This window comes from Silene latifolia, chromosome 6 (genome assembly GCF_048544455.1).
Source record: "Silene latifolia isolate original U9 population chromosome 6, ASM4854445v1, whole genome shotgun sequence".
In the NCBI taxonomy this organism is placed as follows: domain Eukaryota; kingdom Viridiplantae; phylum Streptophyta; class Magnoliopsida; order Caryophyllales; family Caryophyllaceae; genus Silene; species Silene latifolia.
Genome location: NC_133531.1, coordinates 90,367,971 through 90,391,778, shown reverse-complemented (window position 1 = coordinate 90,391,778; position 23,808 = coordinate 90,367,971). Strand labels below are relative to the sequence as shown.

At 37.8% G+C, this 23,808-nt stretch overlaps 1 protein-coding gene across 1 annotated transcript; it reads left to right on the top strand.

Annotated features, from left to right (window-relative positions):
• Positions 1–21,784: 21,784 nt before the first annotated feature.
• LOC141588337 (uncharacterized) lies at positions 21,785–23,607 on the top strand. The gene is made up of 4 exons (XM_074409784.1): positions 21,785–22,222; positions 22,310–22,402; positions 22,562–22,680; positions 23,220–23,607. The coding sequence occupies exons 1-4, from the start codon at positions 21,785–21,787 to the stop codon at positions 23,605–23,607; spliced, it is 1,038 nt and encodes a 345-aa protein (XP_074265885.1).
• The last annotated feature ends 201 nt before the right edge of the window (positions 23,608–23,808 follow it).

Below are 23,808 nucleotides of genomic sequence, written 5' to 3'. Positions count from 1 at the left end.
CAGTCGGTTCACCATGATCATTCAGTCTAGCAATCTAGGTCTCAGATCAATGCAAGTATGGTCTAAGGAGCAATGAATATCTCCTTCCGGTCTTAATTCGCCCTAGAGCACAAATAGCTTAGCTTCCGCCCTCACTACGGTGCCCTAATGTTTGCTACGAGTCTCACCCTTTCCAACCTTCCGGTCTAGGTCAAGGTTTACTATGATAAAATGCCTAATTGCATCAACTCAATTAGACAGAAACAATTAATTGCAGCGATGAATAACAAAGACTACACAAGCATTGCCCTAATAATTAAATTACTATCCCTTCATAATCATGGATTCCCTAGTCTTAGCAAAGGGGAATTAGCTACGCATCTTTATTGAAACAACAACAATAATATATAGATAATAAGAATTGAACATGATAATAATAAACAAGAGGAATTCAAATAAGCAATTGCAAGGATAAATAAAGAGAAAGAAGTATAAGCAATAGTATAAATTAAAAGTAGAAATTAAGAATTCAAAAGAGAAAATAGTACCGATTACAAGTTCCGAATTCGAGCAGTAGAATAGAAAATAGTAAAGGAAAGGGAAGAAGTGAGTAAGTTCAAGTGTCGAAGAGTTACGCAGTCTATTGTGTGATATATCACACGAAATCCTCTTCCTAAACCTAATCCAAACCTAATTACAAAAGCCCATACGAAAATAGGCGTAAAAACATAACTACAGGGTAAAACCACTCGATCGAGTGGAATAAAACTGCTCGATCGAGTAATTAAGCAACAAACCCTTCGATCTAGTGGAAATAAACCACTCGATCGAGTAACTCCTTATAATGCCTTCTCGATTGAGTAAAGATGTTACTCGATCGTGTGATCTTCATAATATAAAGCATTCGACCGACTAGAAAAGTGGTCGATCGAGCTATTTTGGCACGTTAGGCATTATGACACCTTCCGAAATCAGCTCACGCGTCTTTAAAGTGATAGATTACAAGCTCCGATCCCGTGCTCTCCATAAATGCATGCAAATGGGACGAGTTTAGGCTCGATTCATCATCTTTTTGGTCTATACCTGCAATTTACACAAGACAAACCAAAGTAGACCATTCGGGGGTATTTGTAGCTAGATGCCACGTAAAATAGTACAGAAATGCGTGTAAATATGAGGTAAAAACCTTATATAAAATACACGCATCAAATCTCCCCAAACCAAACCTTTGCTTGTCCCCAAGCAAACTATGAATGCAACTAAGAATAAACAGTGGAACGGGACCAACGCATCAGCTACAAATCATCCACCAAAACCAGTTTAATGCAACAACTAACAAAGTGGCAAATGATAAGTGCAAATGAATTAAATCAATGTTTCAAACTTACTGAACCGTCGACCTTGTAAGACTCAAAAATATCGGACTCTCACGGTCGCTCATCACTCAAATTTAGGCACATTGTGAGTATATATGTGAAACATAGAAAGAAGTAAAGACACTCACCTAACTCGACCTATAAGAACATGCATGCAATTAACATGAATAAAGTCTTCTACAACCGAACATACGCATTCCAACCAAACTAATGACCAAGACACATGCCGAGGACTTACATTTGGGTAAGTGAGGTAATGGGTAAGAAGGGGCTAAGATGAATTTGGAATTGTGGAGTTAATAGCCAGGCTAGCAACAACGAATCCAAATATTGAAATGCATCCCAACTTCGTACCCATTATAACAATACAGAACGATGCAAATTCGATGCACTAAACTTACAAAACACCATAAACTTGTTAACTGTCAACTCCCCATAAGATATAAATAAGACATGGGAGCGAAAATCATCCATACAATTTTTCATTTTCCGCATATGATTTTTCTTTCTTCTTTTTTCATATTTCCAATTTTTTCATTTTTCATTCAATTTTTTTTTTCTTTTCATTCCCTTCGATTCTTCCACCAACTTCTGAAATCAAATATATAACCAAACTGCAGTAAAGCATTCCAAACAGCTCCTCATCACTAGCTCGGCTAAGGTAGGTGAAATTATAGAATGTAGCTAATAGGACTAAAAGACAATTTGGCTATGTGAGGCTCATGGGTAGAATGAAATAAAAGGGAACTGCCTCTCCTACATGTGTCACCATCCACCGACCGAATGCATACAGGTATTAAGAAGACTAGACTCATGCTTATGCATATTGATGTTACATGCCTGACAGAGAGTACTACTCACATCCTAAATGAAACCGGTCATGAATGTCACCAGTTTATAAAGCTCTAACCTCAGAATGTAATGTAGCTTGCCAATATAAGAGTCAAGTCTATTCGTTCAGATAAGAGAGAAACAAAAACTCGTAGATTATGCACATTATCATGCCAGCAATATGTTAAGAATATGCAGGGCTAAGGTAAGGATTCAAAGTAGCGTCTAAGTGCAAACGTTCCGACTCAAATTAAACGTGAAAGTTTTTGAATTTTTTGAAATTTTCTATTTTTTTTTTTTGAATTTTATGTGATTTTTGAAAAAAAAAACAACGATGCATGCTAAAATGAGTAAACGTGCAAACGGAAATGCAAGAAAACATGCAGACACAGATATGGATGCATACCTCCCCAAACCAAACCGTACAATGCCCTCATTATACCGAAAATAGAGAAAGAAATGCAAACTAAAGAGAAAAGGATAACTGGAGTCGGAATACTTACAAGACGTCATGAAGAGGGACCTCCCCAAACCGACCATGAACATGGGAGGTCATAGGTAGTCACACAGCAGCTCAACAGACGAAAAGTAGCAGCTGGAAGACGAAATAGCTCGATCGAGTGACTTGGGACTGCTCGATTGAGTGCTTTGGTGTCAAAAAATGCTCGATCGAGTGACTTGAAACAGCTCGATCGAGTAATCGTGATTTTGCAGCTTGTCGATCGAGTAAAAGTGTTACTCGATCGAGAGAAACTCTTGGCAAAAGTGCTCGATCGAGTTTAAAAACCACTCGATCGAGTAAATGCACCTGCAAAACACGTATAAAAAGTATAGGAAATGTAGAAAAAGCATAGTTTGTCGTCTAAAGTTCGAAAAACAGCTAAATGAAAATAAATAAATTCAACAAAAATACAACAAAATAGTCCGGGTTGCCTCCCGGAAAGCGAAGGTTTAAGAGGTCCCGCACGACCTTTTTGGCATCAATTAACTGGCGCTTCAAGCTCGTCGAAGTACAAGACTTCAACATGATTATCTGCTTCATTTGCTTCGTAATAATGCTTCACATATTGCCCATTCACCTTGAACCGATTTCCTTCGGGGCCTTCTAGCTCAACGGATCCAAATTTAGTGACAGCTGTCACCGTATAAGGACCACTCCACCTGGACTTCAGCTTGCCAGGAAACAATCGCAGTCGGTCATTAAACAGCAACACCTTCTACCCGACATGAAATTCCCGAGGTAAAATTCTTTTGTCATGCCATCTCTTCGTCTTTTCCTTGTAAATGCGCGAGCTATCATAGGCATTAAGCCTAAACTCTTGCAATTCATCTAGCTGCAAAAGACGGTTCTGACCACACAACTTAGGATCAAAGTTAAGCTCACAAATTGCCCACCAAGCCTTACATTCCAATTCAACAGGTAAGTGACATGATTTCCCGTAAACTAACCGATAAGGTGATGCACCAATAGGTGTCTTAAAGGCAGTTCTGTAAGCCCATAATTTGTCTTCCAATTTAAGACTCCAGTCCTTCCGTGATTTAGAAACTACCTTATATAAGATCTCTTTAATCTCACGATTAGAGACCTCAACCTGACCACTAGTTTGGGGATGATACCCCAAACCACGCCGGTGTTGAACACCAACCTTAGACAGAATGGAAGTTAGTTTCATTTCTTTAAAGTGCATTCCCCCATCACTAATGACGACCCTAGGGACACCAAATCGGGGAAATATGACCTTTTTGAACATTTTAATCACGGTCTTGGCATCACAATGAGGTGAGGCAATTGCCTCTACCCACTTAGACACATAATCAACAGCTACTAAAATATACCTGTTACCTTTACTAGATGGGAACGGTCCTTGGAAATCAATGCCCCAGACATCGAAAACCTCAACCTCTAAGATACCATTTTGTGGCATCTCATGTCTCTTTGAAATATTCCCTGATCGTTGGCAGGCATCACAAGCTGAAACAAAAGTCTTAGCATCAGCAAACAAAGAAGGCCAGTAAAAACCAGACTGAAGTACCTTAGTCACGGTGCGCGACGGACCATGGTGACCACCATAAGAGGATGAGTGACAGCCTTCCAAGACTACTTTGGCCTCCCACTGTGGGATACACCGTCTGTAGAGACCGTCTGCACATTCCTTAAACAAGTAAGGATCATCCCAGAAGTACTGCTTATCGTTATACAGAAAACGCTTCCTCTGCTGATGAGAAAGGTCAGGCGGCAGCTTGCCACTAACAACGTAATTAGCTATATCTGCATACCAAGGTTCTTGGTTAACAATAGAAGACAATACGACAAATAAAGAATCATCAAGAAAAGACTCATCAATAGGTAAAGAATCTCCTCCCTCTTGCCGTGACAGTCGCGACAGATGATCAGCTACAACGTTCTCGGCTCCTTTCTTATCTTTTATCTGCAAATCAAACTCCTGAAGAAGGAGTATCCATCTCAATAGCCGTGGTTTAGCCTCCTTCTTAGCAAGGAGATGCCTCAAAGCTGCATGGTCAGTAAAAACAGTAACTTCTGACCCAATCAAATAAGAACGAAATTTCTCTAAGGCATAAACTACAGCTAGCAGTTCTTTATCGGTAGTGGTGTACTTAACTTGAGCCTCATCCAGAGTTCGGCTCGTATAATAAATTGCATTTAAAGCTTTGTCTTTCCTTTAGCCTAGCACCGCTCCTAGTGCATAGTCACTGGCATCACACATTATCTCGAACGGCAAATCCCAGTCGGGAGGCTGTATGATCGGCGCAGATACCAAAGCTTGCTTTAACCTGGTAAAAGCAGAAAGGCAGTCGTCAGTAAATACAAAGGGGACATCCTTAAGTAGCAGCTGTGTAAGTGGTTTAGCAATTTTTGAAAAATCCTTGATAAACTGGTGATAAAAGCCGGCGTGACCAAGGAAACTCCTCACTCCTTTAACATTACCAGGAGGAGGTAATTGCTGAATCACTTCCAATTTTGCTTTATCAACTTCTATTCCCCTATCAGAAACTAAGTGCCCTAGGACAACTCCCTCGTTGACCATGAAATAGCACTTCTCCCAGTTAAGCACAAGGTTAACCTCAATGCAGCGCTGCAACACTTTATCAAGGTTAGACATACAATTAGAAAAATCACTTCCATAAACACTAAAATTGTCCATGAAAACTTCCATAATAGACTCAATATACTCTGAAAATATCCCCATCATGCACCTTTGAAAGGTGGCAGGGGCATTACATAAACCAAAAGGCATCCTGCGATAAGCAAACACGCCCTAAGGACAAGTAAAAGTAGTCTTAGCTTGATCATCTAGGTGAATAGGGATCTGAAAGAACCCTGAATACCCGTCTAAATAGCAGAAAAACTTATGAGATGCTAACCTTTCTACCATCTGATCAATAAAAGGAAGGGGAAAGTGATCTTTCTTGGTGGCGGCATCCAGCTGTCTGTAGTCTATACACATCCGCCAACCAGTCACTACTCTAGTAGGTATTAACTCATTTTTGTCATTCCTTACTACAGTAGTCCCTCCTTTCTTAGGGACTACCTGCACTGGACTCACCCACTTAGAATGACCAACAAAATAGATAATACCTGCGTCGAGCAGCTTCATTACCTCAGCCATCACAACATCATGCATCTTTTGGTTCAGCCGGCCCTGACCCTGTCTGCAAGGTTTGTGATCTTCCTCCAGCTCTATTCTGTGTATACAAATATCGGGACTAATCCCCTTGATATCATCTAAAGAATAACCCAAAGCTTTCCTGTTTTTCTTAAGCACAACTAACAAAGAAGTTAGCTGATCATTATCAAGCTTAGCATTAACAATGACTGGATATTGCTCAGTATCATCTAAGAAAACATATTTTAGATGAGAGGGGAGAGTCTTACGCTCTGGTACCTTTACCTCAATGGAGCAAAGGGTACTGATCATCAGTTCCACTTGCTCTCCCTCAGAGTCGGTGAGTTCACGCTCATCTAAATCATCTTCAAGCAAATCCAACACCGCGTCATCGTCATCTGGGTTATCTGCACACTCATCCGAAAGCATAAGAGCTTCTAGTGGGTCCTTTATAAAAGAACCCGCCCAGAAGTCATAAATAGACTCGTCAATAATATCAACAGAATAACATGTATCCTCTTTCATTGGTCGAGCCAAAGTGCTAGGCAGACTGAAAGTAATCGCGTCATCCCCTACTGCAAGAGTTAAACGCCCTTGTTTGACATCAATAATGGCCCCAGCTATACAAAGGAACGGTCTTCCTAATATAATTGGGGCCCGGGTGTCCTCAGCTATGTCTAAAACAATAAAATCCACTGGTATAAATAACTTGTCTATTTTCACAGGCACGTCCTCTAAGACACCCAAGGGTCGCCTAACAGATCTATCAGCCATCTGTAGGGTAATGTTAGTTAATTTAAGATGACCCATATTTAATTTCTTGCAAATAGATAGGGGCATGACACTGACGCTGGCTCCTAAATCGCAAAGAGCCTTATCAATTACTTCATTGCCTATAACACAGGTAATAGAGAAACTACTCGGGTCCTTCATTTTAGGTGGAGCTTTATTTAAAAGTAAATTACTAGACTCTTCCAAAAATGAAACGGTCTCAAATTCACTTAGCTCTCTCTTACGCGTAACAATATCTTTCATGAATTTAGCGTAAGTAGGTACCTGGGTAATACGGTCGGTAAAAGGGACAGTTACCTGGAGGTTCTTGACAACGTCCACAAACTTACCGTACTGTCGCTCAACCTTTGCGTCCTTCAGACGACCTGGAAAGGGTACTCTGGTAGCAATGAGTGGACCCGTGACTTTCTCTTTACCTTTATCAGTGCGTGACGTCTTCACAGCAGGGGAAGATGACACGGTAGCGGAATTAGATGTCAAAATAGGGTCTCCGCTGGTTCTGGCACTCGATCGAGTACTTTCCTCACTCGATCGAGTGGTTTTCTCTTGATATTTACTCGATCGAGGTAAATGAACAGTTCGATCGAGCTCTTTTAATTCTGGTTCACTCGATCGAGTACAATTTTCACTCGATCGAGTGACTTCTTATGATAAAACGTTCGATCGAGTGGAATGTGTTGGTCGATCGAGTATTTCAAATTGCACACCTCTCGATCGAGTAAAGTTATCACTCGATCGAGCACCTGGATTGGATATTTCACTCGATCGAGTAGTATTTTCACTCGATCGAGTGTCTGGACAGCATGCAGCAAGGATATCGTCTAGAAACTTGTCTAAATCATCTTCCGGGGCATTATCAGCTGTCACAACCCCGTCTTCTAGTATTTTTGGCCCCTCATAAGCAAGGCCACTTCGGAGATTTATTGCATTGATTGTGTCGCACTTCGGTGGATGATTAGCTTGGTTTTTCGCGAGTGTTAATTGCGCGACTTGTTCTCTTAACTCCACGATAGCGGTATCATCCCTGTTGCATTTCTCCTCAAACTGTTGCGTTAAGTTTAGAACCAAGGATTTCAATTAGGCGATCTCCCCATTTGTAGAAGGGGGGTCTGGTTGCGGTATTTGCCTAGAGAGAGTAGAAACATTCGTCATCTCTTCATATAATTGAGAAAAAGGAACTCTTTGCTTGTATTTCTGATAAGCAAGGACGCGCTCTATTCTCACCATACAATTAATGGGGTCATGCCGCATCTACCGCATATCTCCACATACTCAGTAATAGCACAAACTTGTGCGTGCTCACCCATATTCTCCGTAATCTCCGCACTACCTAGACTTTTGTTAGGACTCACCACCTCAGCTGCTACCAACTCGTTAACTTGCCCACTTCCTCGGGGATTTCTATATTCGGAAACATGGATGGCCATCTCCTCAATAAGATGCCACCCTTGATCATCCTCTACATTTTTCGTGAATCTCCCTTTAGCTGCATTATCAAGGATAACTATCTGGTCCGGATATAACCCGTTGTAGAATTGGGTACATAGGAGCCAACGCTTGAAACCGTGGTGAGGCACAGAACGGACGAGCTTCTTGAACCTAGTCCAAGCCCCATTCAAGTCTTCAGTGGACAATTGCTCAAATGCAGTAATCTGAGATCTCAACGCATTAGTGCGCTGTGGTGGGAAATATCGCCTGTAAAAGGCCAAGGCAAGCGAACTCCAGTCAGTTACACCGGCTGCTTCCCTGTCTAAATCCCTCAACCATTCCCGGGCGTCATCAGCTAAAGAGAAGGGAAAGAGAACTCCCTTCACTCTGTCTTGTGTCATCCCAGCAGCAAGAGGAATGGTAGAACAATACTCTGTAAATAGCTTTATGTGCCTGCACGGATCTTCTTCAGATACCCCCCTGAAGAGATTTCTCTCGACCAGCTGCTTCCCTGTCTAAATCCCTCAACCAAAGGTTCCCGATTCAGTAGTGGGTAATAGGAAACCTTTTGGGAGGGAATCCACTGTTGGCTCTGAATGGCTGGCTATATTAGGCATCCTGGCAAATAGAATTTACAAAGCGGAGCAGGTGCGACGATGTTCTCTTCTAGAACAAATAACCTGCAAAACTAATCAAAAACTTTGCAAAGATGAGATCAGTCTCAAGGAATAAATTCCTTGAGATGAGAGACAAACTTAAATAAAGCAACGAAATTGCGCCACCTCCCCAGCAGCGACGCCAAAATTTGACAGGGCAGTCGTATACCTATCAAAAACAACCAACTGGCTCTAACTAATATAGCTAGGGAAGTCGGGTCGATCTCGACAGGGAGATGGGAAAATGTCAGCTTTGTCTAAGTTCGTCACGGTAACCAATTGGGGGTTTTAATTGGGTTGTTCTAAACTAATGAGAATGAGAAAGAGAGGAAAAGCAAGAGAATAAAGATTAAGCAAATATGGAGAAAGCAGCTAACACAGTCGTTTCACCATGATCATTCAGTCTAACAATCTAGGTCTCAGGTCAATGCAAGTATGGTCTAAGGAGCAGTGGATATCTCCTTCCGGTCTCAATTCGCCCTAGAGCACAAATAGCTTAGCTTCCGCCCTCACTACGGTGCCCTGATGTTTGCTACGAGTCTCACCCTTTCCAACCTTTCGGTCCAGGTCAATGTTTACTATGATAAAATGCCTAATTGCGTCGACTCAATTAGACAGAAACAATTAATTGCAGCGATGAATAACAAAGACTACACAAGCATTGCCCTAATAATTCAATTACTATCCCTTCATAATCATGGATTCCCTTCGATCGAGTGGAAATAAACCACTCGATCGAGTAACTTCTTATAATGCCTTCTCGATCGAGTAAAGATGTTACTCGATCGTGTGATCTTCATAATATAAAGCATTCGATCGACTAGAAAAGTGGTCGATCGAGCTATTTTGGCACGTTAGGCATTATGACTCCTTCCGAAATCAGCTCACGCGTCTTCAAAGTGATAGATTACAAGCTCCGATCCCGTGCTCTCCATAAATGCATGCAAATGGGACGCGTTTAGGCTCGATTCATCATCTTTTCGGTCTATACCTGCAATTTACACAAGACAAACCAAAGTAGACCATTCGGGGGTATTTGTAGCTAGATGCCACGTAAAATAGTACAGAAATGCGTGTAAAAATGAGGTAATAACCTTATATAAAATACACGCATCAGTTGTATTTCAGTTGACAGTTTTAGTTTGGTTTGTATCGCACTAAACTTATTTAATAAAGTACGTTATTTTATGGTCCTTTTGATATACATTGCCTCGGGTAACCGAGATGGTAGCACTTCCATGTATTAGGTGGTCTTGGTAAGGCATCTTGGTGTATGAGGGTGTTACAAACACGAAGTTAGATACACCAACAACATTACTCGATTGTCTCATTAACTTATGCAAATTGCGTGGTAAGGAATAACTGAGTCGATTGTATATACAACATTACCCCTTGTTAGCAATACAGAAAACATGGTTTCAAAGTAACCAACACAAAATTAAATAATATATATCTAAACCTCCTAAATGTATCTTTTGTTCCACCAAAATCTAAAATTGTATGTTCTTTAGCTCTATTTTTCTTTCTTTCTTATAATTAACGAGGAGACCCATAGCCGTTATCTTTGACATGCACTGGATAAATTGGTAAGCCACCCGAAAGTAACAGGTTTGAAGTCTATAATGCATAGCCTCAAACCATGCATAAACATCCACGTGATTGCTCTTCTGAAAGTTTGAACCTAAATCCCCTAAAAATTTCACCTATATTTTAACAACTAAACTCTACCTTTACTGATTAACTCTGTAATGATATAAAAATGTTTTTGCCATAAATAGAATTGCCGCCTTATCCTATGCCTTTAACAGTAGCAATTGTAACACCCCCCATTTATCTAAGAGCCTTACTAGGCATTCCTAGATAAGTGAGACTGTTACCATCTCGGTTTCCCAAGGTAGTGAATAACAAAGTACAACAAACCAAAGTACTTTAAATAAAATTTAGCGATTACATGTTTATTACAACTTATCCAAAGTAAACTCAATGTAAAATTTAAATACAACTTGCAACGGAAATAAATAAAGTGATTAAATAATCTATGTGGTCTAGACATCTAGGTAGACAGGCCAAGTCCTCACACATTCCCATAAGCTCCCAAGTCAGCTAATATTTAGTACCTGTCAAATCTGCTCCCAATTATGGTTCATCACAGGTGTTCACGAATACACTGTCAACCACGAAGTTGAGTATAAATAAACCAATTAACAATAATAATACAACCAAAATAGACATCCTTCAAATTCTCATCACTTCATCCGTACAACTCACTTACGTCACTGACAGTAGCACAACCCCCCTTAACAGCGTGCTATGCTCAACTGGCAGTAGTACTTGCGTACCATTCTCACCTGGCAGTAGTAATTACTTACTATGCACAACTATCTCTGGCAGTAGTAATTACTTATTATGCACATATGGCAGTAACGATTACTCGCTATGCACAACTGGTAGTAACACCCTCCGTGTTATGCTCAACTGAACAACCATTGCACCACACCATATATAACCAACAATAATGAACAATAACAGTCCAGTCATACGGTTCCGTTAATAACTTAGCATACACATATACTCCGTCTCTAATACTCATTCATAATATTAAGATTAACCTCGTCATCCATCACAATTCAATATACATTCACATAATAATAAAATACAAGTTGAGTAGGAAATTCCTACCTAACAAGCAAATCCAATTATGGTGTGTTTGGGAACAAAGATTGTATTCTCAAATTTAGATTTGAACCAATTTGCATGTTTGGCAAACCTATTAGATTTGGTTTTCCAAATGCCAACCAAATTCAAGTAAGGCTAAAATAAACTCATTTGAAATCCACTCTCTAACCCCCCTCATTTCAAATCTTTATTTCACTTTGCTAAATTTAAAATGAGACATTTCATATTAAATTCTTGTTGCCAAACACTCTCTTAGTGCAATCTACCAAAAGTATCCTTCAATAAACCCCTTCAGCAAGTCCATCACCTATAGATAAATAATATTATAATTTAATTATTAATTATTCAATTATAATTTGTTTACATTAAATATTTCCCGTATGAATTGTTATTACGCATAAACCTGTCTTAATTAAAAAAGACTCAAACCCATAACCAACCCATGCAATCCGCGAAAACACCAACCCACAAACCCCGTATAACACGTTAAAGCCCATATTCAACACCCCTCCTAAACCCACTTATACCCGGCACCACCAGCCACCATCAAGACCACCCAACCCAGCTACCACTAGCCTGCAACCTAACGCACCCCGAAAACCAACAACCACCAGCCAAACCGCCACCAGCACCCCAAAATCTCACGCCCTAAATCTCTACCCGACACTACTAATACCGAAAACACAACACCATCCTCTACACGATACCTCACCACCTCTGACCACCACCGTCATCACCATTGACCAACGGTGATTGCATGGGTGGTCCCACGTCCCCTTGACCCGACAACAACACCCCAGCAACAACCCAACACCGGCAGCAACAATAACACACAACACCTCCCTTGTTTCACGTGTTTTCGACCACCACCATCACCAACCACCACCCCAGACCAGCCTACTGCCACCACTAGAACCTTCTAACCCCCACGAACCCAACCAATCCAGGTTTGAGTCAAGCAAGGCACGACAAGGGTGTAAACCCGTGTGGCAATGTGTAAATAACAATCATACAACCTCCTTCGAATTTCCGACCAACAACCACTAAAGCCACCGCCTTTAACCACCCTTGACCAGCCACGGTGGTGGAATCAAGCCAGGTACCTCCCTTACCAAGCCTAGGCCAGTCACGACTGAAATAGGGGTTTATAAACCATATAAAACGTGTTAAACAACCAACCACAACAACCCTTTTATAGTCAGTCAAACACCCATCCATGGTGGTCAACGACGGTCAAACGGAGGTCCGGTCAACCCACCGGTGGTCCATAGCCAAGGTCACAGTCAAAGCAAGTCAAACGGTGGTCTAAGACACGAGTTATAACAAAGCAAAGTGTATACATGAGACGATCTTAAAATAGAATTTTTTCTTAAATGGCGTTCTAAACCAAAGTATTTACAAAAATGGGGCTCATTCCAAACTATTTACACAGAATGGGTCCACGTCACCACTTCTATTTTTTTTTTTCAGATTTCTAAACTTCCCGCTATATCAAAGAGTGAGTATTTTTTTTTTTTTTATTCGGTAACATCTCGCGTTTTGAAATAGCGAGAAGTTACAGGTTCCTTTTTGCTACATACTGCCTGCTTATTTGCCTTTTGCTTTTTTTAAGCTAATTAACATTTCGCTCATTGATATGTCGAGAAGTTGGCTGAATCAAAATAAAACACGCATAAGCCAGCCTCCTTGCTCATTCATTAAAACACTCAAATAAGAAAATCCCCAATTATTCCCCCAAACCCTAACTCGTCCCATATATAATTCTTCCCCAAATCAACCTTAATCACTCCACTATCTCTTCCTATTTTCTTTAAAGGTATTATACATTTGCTATTAATCTTTAAATCCTTATATTTTGTTATTAAAGTAGATGAATTAGCTAAATTTTAGGTTTTGTAATTGTATTTGTTTTCTGCATTTGTTTGATTTTGTCAATTAGTTGGTTATTTAGCTGGTTATTTTTTTAGATTTGTGGTGAAATTTCAAAATGGAGAAAACTAATTACCCCTTATGTTGTTACTCTAATGGTGAGGTAATAGTTGAAGGTGAAAATGTGAGTTACAAAGATGGTGAACCTTTCTTTGTTTTTGTCAATAGTAATCATAGCTTTGAAGAACTCACTTCTTTAATTTGTGATGAGTTACAGATTAATAGAAGTCAATTTTTGTTAGATATTAAAATGAAATATCCTAGTGTTAGAGGATACAAGTTGTTATCTTTGAATAGTGATAAATCTTTGAAAGCTATGTGGGCTAGTGTTTATCAATCAAATGCGTCTTCGATGGATTTGTACAATGAGTTGATACCCGTCCAACAACCCAACAACTTTTTTACAAACATATTAAATCAAGCAATTAGAGGTTATGACCCTATGCTAAGTGTGTCATTGTCCGCCAATAATATTGATCAAGATCAATATGATTGGAATTTCAATGGGGATGATTTTTTGGAGGATGAGGATGAGCTAATGATGAATGAGTTTGATGATGATGGTGAGGACCTTGTAACCCCTTCTGCACCTACACTTGAGTTTAGTAGGGTCCAAACTATTGATGTAGAGTTTGTTAATGGTTGGTGTGGCAAGGTTGATGTTGCTTGTTATAATGGTGGTGAATTTTGTGAGGGACAAAAGTTTAATAACAAATTGAGTTTGTCACAATATGTCCGTCAATATCATATTGAAAGGAATCAAGAATTCAAGACAACGGAGTCAAAACCATACACCGTGACTTACAAATGATCTAGGAAACCAATTGCTTGCAATTGGACTTTAAGAGCCTCTCAAAAAGATGTTACCAATGATGCTTTCACTATAGTCACATACAAGAGTCCTCACCACACCTCTTGTGTTGTTGATGCACCACCTCTTGATCATCCTAATGTGAGCAATATTTTTATTGCGAAACACATTAGGACAGTTGTCGATGCGGATTGGGGTGTGAAAATATCTAATCTTAGAGCCAACATTCTCACTCAATTGAACTTCACACCTTCTTATACGAAATCATGGCATGCTAAACAAAGAGCTTTGGCGGATTTGTATGGTAATTGGGAGGAGTATTATGCCTTGCTCCCACGTTACTTTCAAGCAATGAAAGCCGCAAACCCGGGGACTGTTGTACACTTTGTCAACAAATCCACACCTTCTCCTAATGTTGAGGTTTATATGGAGTTGTCACTTGTTATAATGCACAAACTGGTTTATATGGAGTTGTCACTGGAAGAGGGCATAGACTAATGAGTGAAGGTGGACATGGACACACCGTTAAACTGATGGAAAGAACTTGTACGTGCAACAAATGGCAAATTTATCATATTCCTTGTTCTCATGTAATGGCCGTTTGTCGTGCAAACAGTATTAGTTCCGACCAATATGTTGATCCATACTACTCTACTGAGGAGTATCATATATCCTATCGATATAGTTTCCATCCGGTTCCAGACGAGGCTTATTGGATGCCTTGGGAGGGACCAAAGCTAGTCCCAAATAAACATTTGCAGAGAGGTGGTGGGCGACCAAAGTCAAAGAGGATCCACAATGAAATGGATCAACGATCAACGGTCATATGTAGTTTGTGTGGGGGAGAGGGTCATAACAAGCGGAGTTGTCTTTCTAAAGCAAGCTCCTCCGGAATTTCCAAATAAGTTTAAGGTTATATTTTTCATTTAAGTTTTTATTTCAGAATGGAATTTGTAATCGACATTAAGTTTGTCATTTGACATTTTAATCTTTGCTTTTATTATCTTCTTCATTTAAGTTTCAATTTATTTCATCGTGAGTTATCCATTTTTTCCTTTTTATGTCTGTCTCTTTTTTCAGATGGATCCCGGTCCACGTTTTCGAAGAATCCTTAACCTTCAAGGAAGTCACCGGAGCGACGCAATATGGGATGGACAGGTAATTATTCACAATTCAAACATATTTGTAAGGTGCCTTTTCAGAAATATTCATAATTATTCACCTTTAATGAAGTCAACTAAAAACTTGAATATTTGATTATAAATAGGAATATGGTGTCCTGACATTACGACATCATCTGAGAGCTTTTTCATCATTTCCTGTACCTAAACCGGTTGTTAATTACATTGAGAACACCCAATTCCGAGGACTTACTAGACTTTGTAAAGTGCCATTGGATCCTGACTTGATCACAACTTTGGTTGAGAGGTGGCGAGAGGAAACACACACCTTTCATTTGCCTTTCGGGGAGGTCACAATCACCCTTCAAGATGTGGCCATGCTTTTCGGTCTTAGAATAAGTGGGAGACCAGTGACGGGCTCTAGTGACTGGAATTGGTGCCAGTTATGTGCGAATTTGTTAGGAGTCGTACCATCAACAATTGCTTTAAAAAGGGCTGCATTGAAATTAGTTTGGCTTCACGATAACTTCCAAAACTTGCCTGAAAATTTTAGTGAATACCAATTACATTGCTATGTGAGAGCTTATTTACTTTATTTGATTGGAGCGGTATTGTTTCCGGATAAAAGTGGTAATACAGTGAGTTTACTATACTTACCTCTTTTGGAGGATTTGACTAAATTGGATGAAATTAGTTGGGGAAGTGGGGTCCTAGCATGCCTATACCGTAACTTGTGTAAGGCAACTAAGAAGGATGTTTGGCAAATAGCGGGTCCTTTGCTACTATTGCAATTTTGGAGTTGGGAGAGGGTCTCCATTGGTCGTCCTGATATTATTTCTCAAGTTCCTATTGTTCAAGGAGTAGCCTATCCACTTGGTAGTCAAATCCGGGTTGGGCTTGATCCTTTAGCATGTAAATGGCTTAGAGTCAATCGGTTATTTAAGGATCATAGGCTTGGATTGGTTGTGATTAGAGACTTATTAGACAAGATGGTTGAGATGCAGTTTGTATGGCAACCTTACACACCAACCGTCGCGCAAAACCTTTCACCAACATGTGTTCAAGATCGTGAAGAGTGGACTGTAATAGCTCCCTTTATATGTTTTGAGATGGTAGAGTTCCATTTCCCGCATAGATACATGCGGCAATTTGGGTGGCATGAAGTAATCCCTCCTCTATGCAATACTTGTGAAAAGTTACATGCTTTGACTAGGCAAGGAGATACTCAGACGGATTATGCAGCTTTGCATAAGGGCCAAATTGGGCAATGGGACAACCGCTTGGACAAGATGGTGGAGCCGGGGGAGCCTTATTGTGGCTTAATGAGAGATGATGATTTCTACCTTTTGTGGTATCGTGACATGACCCGCCTTATCGTTACTCCCCTTAGCCAAAATGTCAATGATGACTATGAAAATCATCATTACTACTACCCGACCGCGGCGGACTTCCAAAAATTGGTAAATATTTTTTTGTTAACCGTAATTTGACATTGTATGTTATTTTCATTTTTCCATCTTTTATGTAATGTTAATATACTAATACATTAACATGATGCAGACTCAGGCACACGTACTCAATTACAATACATCGGAAGAAATGATTTCCAACATGCCCGATGACGTCCCCTTGGCTCAATACAACATGGCACAAAAGATGAGAATGTTGTCACTCGATGCATTACGAAGTACAAGACAAGGGCATCTAGTTAACTATGAAGAGCCAAAATCTCCAAGTCAAAGTCCGCCGAGATACGACTTTCGCCGCCTTGAACACCGACAAATTCAAACAAGCCAAGATAGCGAAGAAGCGGAATCATCTCAAATAAATCGCAAGAAGGGGAAAAGTCGTAAATAGAACTTCATTGTATAAATGGTGAAACACTTTAGTTTGTATGTGGGACATACACTTCTAGTTATAACTTTATTGTATGTTGGATTTTATGTATGAATTTTCAAGACTTTGGCTATCTAAATGTGTTTGCTTCTTATTGGAAGTGTTGGATTCATGTTGGTGGTGAATATTGAATGTAAAATGGGAGAGTGTTGGTTTGATTGTTAGTGATTTGCTTTGTACTGTGGACATAAATGTCCTGGCTTCAAGCATATCAATTTTGGTTTTTTTTTACACTCTACAACTTCCCGCTTAACCAAATAGCGTGAGGTTAAAAAGCAAAAAACAAAAAAGTAGGCAGTATGTGGCAAAAAGGCACCTGCAACTTCTCGCTATTTCAAACAGCGAGATGTTACCGAATAAAAAAAAAACTACTCGCTCTTTCATATAGCGGGAAGTTTAGAAATCTGAAAAAATAAATAAAAGTGGTGACGTGGACCCATTTCGTGTAAATAGTTTGGAATGAGCCCCATTTTTGTAAATACTTTGGTTTAGAACGCCATTTAAGAAAAAAATTCCTTAAAATATTACCATGAGACGATAGAAGATGATAAATTCCTTTGCTTTTCTCCTTCTTATTCTCCTTCTCTTTCTTTTATGTGATACTAGGTAGTATCCCGCGCTTCGCGTGACCTGTTTTAATATTTTATGATTATTATTGAAGAAAAATTATATAATTCATATATGACCTTCAATATTTTCTCTTATAAGTAATTTTTTCTCAAATTTAATATTTTTAGATTTAACTTTAATGTTTTAGAATAAAATACATAAGAGTTTTAATTAAAACTAATACTCCCTCTGTCCCGGTCATTTGTTGTCCTTTTCCATATTGGGGTGTCTCGGTCATTTGTTGTTCTTTCTATTTTAAGAATGAATTTGATGAGTAATTTGATCATTCACACTCAATTTATTCCACTTGTCATTTAGTAATTGGTTCTCTCCTCCTTTCCGTGGTCTTTGTGCCAAAACCAAAGGACAACAAATGCTCGGGACAGAGGGAGTAAGTGATAATTAATTATGCATGATCAACGTTTTATAAATAAATTTGTGACTGGTGAAATATCATATTATTCAAAATAAAATTTATTCGAATAATACAACAATCAACAATAAGTTCTCAAATTATATCATTTCATGATACTTTATGTCTCAAATCAATTACTATTTATTCAAAATGATGTGAACATAATTTTATGTAATTTTTAATTTTTTATGTATAACATGTGACATTTATCTATCAAACATATAGAGTTCAAACTCAATTTCTTCAAATGTTTTGATTGTGTCTTGCATGTGATATGTGTCAAAACATATCTATGTGAAATTTGCACCTTTTGTTTTTTTAAACAATTCTATATAATGATGTTTAAGAGTTTATTACCTGTAAATATAATAGATTGAACTTTGTTAAATATTATTTTTTGATGTTTAACTTCAAAGTATAAAGATAACATATAAAATATTTAACTAAAAGTAATACGGAGTATTTGGTTAGTCATAATCAATATTTTATATTTGACTTATACATATTTAATTAAAGATATTAAAAAAAATGTAACGTGTTTTCTACTTTTTCATGTCATTTACAATACTATATTACTTAATAATCATTACTTTTGTTTGATTATTCAAATGCGCTCGCGATCATTATGTACATACACACTCGTACACAAACTCGTTATCACACTATTGAAACCTATCAAAATCTCATATATATTCAATTTGTCCAATATAAGTTTTTTCATTCTTAGACTATAAAACTTATCTCTTAGTAGTTTTTTTAAAGTTGTGTTTTTAATATATACAATGACTCTTCCAAATATATTTTTCTTAAAGGATTTAATAGTCTAAGTTTTATAACTTTCTCAAAATGTTTTTTTACGTAAATGTAAAACATTGTGAGACAATCACTTTAATCATCTCTACATATCAAAATAAATATTTCCAATAAATATAATGAAAATTATACTCAATTGAAAGCATTTTTCACAATGAACGTAATTATTTATATTTTAGAATTTTTATCAAAATAACGTTTTAGTAAATTTAGAATCAAATTACCGTAATTATTTAATATAATTTTATAATAAAATTTATTAAACTATAATTAATACTTTGCTGAGATTTATACAACATTTATTATGTTTGTATTTAATTCCAGCTGTAATTGATATGTGTATTTAAGGTTGGGTTAACACGTGGCGCATCCACAACGTTTCAACCCAGTTTTATATATATATATATATATATATATATATATATATGATTATGTCTTTATATGAAAATAAGCTTTCTTATTAGGTCATGCCATCTATTTATAGTGATAAGATAGAGAGATATTAGGAAACTATGTTATATACTATTATTATTACTATTATAAATTATATTATTATTATTATTATTATTATTATTAAAATTCCCGAGTCAAACTCCTTTATCATGTGTAAGTCAATCCCTCGGTCAATATTTCCCGACTCATCTATTTTTTTATTATTAATTATCGTCTTATTTGCAATTATTAATATAATTGTCTTTTAATTAATTATTCGAATTACATAAATTATTCTTATAAATACTTATCAAATTACGGGGTATTACAGTCTTCCCCCCATAAAATGAACTTCGTCCCAAAGTTTACCCAAAAATGTTACAAAAGCCTCATGAAATCATCAACACATCTGAATGCCATTTCAACTCATTATCATTGCAACACAATTAACTCACTTAATCATTATCAAACCATATCATACTTATCAAAATGTATCACAAAATAAACTTAAAACATGAGGTGTCACATTCTAGCCTCCTAAAAATAAACTTCGTCCCGAAGTCTATTAACACAATTAAAACCCTACTCACTTATACCACGCATTACATGGCTCAAGTTAGGACAAGAACTGAAACAAATAACTCAAACAAAAGCATTAAGACTGAGAACACCAACACCATAATACAACATCGTAAAATTTCAAGACGCCGAGATTTTACAATCCTACCCTCCTTAAAATTAAGGTTACGTCCTCAGAACCTTCACCATAATAAAGGTACTACACCGTATAAATACCAATCAGATAAGGATAACAAAGTTTAAAGATTATAACAAAATTTATCACAAGCGCCTATTAGCACTATTATAGAACAACAGTTATTCATTTTGACATGTACCAACTTCGAGTTACGCGTATACAACTAACCCTACAATCAAAATAAGGTGTAGTCAACTGTATCCTGTCTTACCTCTCCTTTGTTTCCCCTATCGTTACTCCTACATCTCAAGTATCATAGTTTAAAAATTGATAAAGCAATTATATTGAACTTTTGGTAAAACTCGCGTTTTTCAGAAATCAAAATCAAGCTGTAACTTTCAAAAAAATCACCATTAAATAACCGTTAAATTTCTCTTTGATTTTTTATACGTTTTATAAAATATAGAGAGTTTAAAAATCATGAGAAAAAGAATCGAATTCAAATCTCAAACAACCATTTTATAAAGATTTTTACAATCCAGTTGGTCCAAACAAAAATTGATCAGCAATTTGTCACAAACTTGAGTCAACTTGTAAAAATCACTATTAAATGTCAAAATATGATCTTTTAGTGTGTCTTATCAATTTGAAAACGTATATGTATCTTTTAAACAGTGGAGTTGGAATTAGGCAAAAATCGTAAGTACAAATTATATGAGAAATTTTACAAAATCGTTTGTTGAAAACTTAACTGTACAGAAACATTCTGAGTTCTGACCACTGTCCACTAAAATATTTATTTCTCTCAAACCGTAAAACTTCTATACATTAGACCAACGACATTGGAAAGTTAACTCACTGGCTTATCATTCATAAACATTTCGTCCATAGATAATTTTCAGGCAATAAATGGCAGCCAAAACAAATAGGACTAAAATTCTGAGAATTCCAGTTTCCTGCACTAGTATGCCCCCGACTAAGTCATATGCCCTCACAAGCATTCTACCCATGCTAACTTTCATAACTTGACATCGCACTATACATACCTCCATTGCTAAAAAATAACAATTATCATGGTTTAGGGATCACATAACCGCATATCAGTAGACATGATACTACTAACAACATATCACACAATATCAATTTCACAAATACTTCATGCTCATGACCAAACAATTCAACATCAAATCCTCATTTCATCCATTAAACAATATCAATTCTCATCTTATGGCCAAGTCAATAATCATTCACAATACTTACCGTAATCTATCCCTAAAACAATGTTAGTAACTTCATATCAAATATCCTATAGAATATACCTCATTATAACTACCCCATACTCTTAAATATTCTCTCAGGGTTTTCGGTTCAAAACTGCGAGGGCCAATGGTTTGGAGTGAGGGGCCCTACTCATCCCAAGCCTAAGATGGGGCTCCTAAAAGTTTCTATCCCGGAGTTCATTTTATTAGACACAACCTATGTTCATTATTGTTCATTGGTTTAGGCCCGAGGATCGTTCGCTCTGATACCACTTTGTAACACCCCCATTTATCTAAGAGCCTTAATTAGGCCTTCCTAGATAAGTGAGACTGTTACCATCTCGGTTTCCCGAGGTATTGAATAACAAAGTACAACAAACCAAAGTACTTTAAATAAAATTTAGCGATTACAATTAATGGAGATATGAGGGTACTAGGATGTTCCAGCTGGTAAAGAAATTGAAGGCTCTTAAGCCTGTTTTGAAGCAACTGAATAGGTTGTGTTTCTCTGATATAGAAAACAGTACTAACATTACTAGTTCTCTATTGGAACATATACAGAAATATTTAATTGATAAGCCTGGGAATTTAGAACTAATTCAAAAAGAGATGGAAGTGGCTCATGAATTGAGAGAGCTCATGAAAGCTAGGGATAGTTTTCTGGCTCAAAAGGCTAAACTCCAATGGTCTCTCGAGGGTGATATAAATATTGCTTTCTTCCATAATGTTATTAAGAGAAGGATAATGTTGAACAAAGTCCTCATGATTGAAGATAAGAATGGCCAACTGTGTACTGAGGGGGATCAAATTCAGGGGGCCTTCTTGGAGTATTATACAAAATTCCTTGGAACTCAGATGCCAACTGTACCTGTTAATGTGAGAGTTGTAAGGAGCGGTAGGTGTTGTTCTCAGGATCATTGGGAGATATTAAATAAACCAGTCACTGATGCTGAGGTGAAATAGGCACTATTTAGCATTCCAAAAGAGAAATCTCCAGGTCCTGATGGCTTTTCTAGTCAGTTCTACAAGGATGCATGGGAGTTAGTAGGTTCTGAGGTATGTACAGCTGTAAAGAATTTCTTTGAGAGTGGTAAATTGCTAACTCATATTAATTCGACTGTTATTACCCTTATACCTAAGATGGATAGACCCACTAGTGTGAAGCATTTTAGACCTATTTCATGCTGTAATGTCATATATAAGGTTATCTCCTAGTTGCTGTGTAACAGACTATCTCTTGTTCTTCCTGATGTGGTGAGTAGGAATCAAGGGGCTTTTATTCAGGGGAGGAGTATTCTTGAGAACATTATCATTTGCCAAGATCTAGTTAGGATGTATAATAGGTCTAATACCTCTCCTAGATATATGTTTAAACTCGATTTGCAGAAAGCATATGACTCCATTGAGTGGGAGTTTTTGGATCAAATGCTGAGTGCACTTAGTTTCCTAAATAAATTCAAAAAGATGCTAATGATGTGTGTCACAACAACTTCTTTTTCATTATCTTTGAATGGGGCTCAGTTTGGGTATTTCCAAGGTAGGAGAGGTTTGAGACAAGGAGATCCCATATCCCCTATCTTATTTACTGTTTGTATGGAATACTTAACTAGGGTCCTTGAGTTTGTAGTACAGAAGTGGTTCTTTAGATTTCATCCTTTGTGTGGGGCTCTTAAGCTTAATCACTTGTTGTTTGATGATGACCTCTTAATGTTTTGCAAAGGGGATGTACGTTCTATAATGCATTTATTGAGGTCACTGTCTACTTTCTCAGCTGGTTAAGGTCTGAGAGTCAATGCAACAAAATCGGAGGTTATATTTAGAGGGGTGACAGATGAGGTTAAGCTAGATATTCTGCAAATTTCTGGTTTCACAGAAGGAGAGCTGCCTATGATGTATTTAGGATCCCTATCCAAGCAAGCAGACTCACTAAGGATGATTGCAATATTTTGATAGACAAGGTAGTGTCAAAAATCCGAGGGATTGGTGCAAGGAAACTGAGTTATGCTGGCAGGGTGACTTTGATTAATTCTGTTTTCAATACTCTTCACAATTACTGGGCCTCCATTTTCTTAATTCCAAAAGGGGTCATTAAAAGAATAGAGGCTATTTGTAGGAACTACTTATGGGAAGGTGAGACAGAGTTCCATAGAATTCCTTTAGTAGCATGGCAAAAAGTTTGTTATCCTAAGAAGAATGGTAGTCTGGGAATCAAGGAAGCTGGGGTGTGGAATATTGCGAGTGTTGGAAAATTGGTGAATTGAATTTATACTAAGGCTGATAGGCTTTGGGTGCAATGGGTGGATCATATATATATGAAAGGGCAGGTCTGGGATGCTTATGAACCTCCTCTAGACTCCAACTGGAACTGGAGGAACATCTGTAAGGTGAAAGAGTCTCTTAAGACTGGTTACCAGAATAATCTTTGGCTGCCCCAGGCCAAAGGATATTCAGTGCGTTTTGGA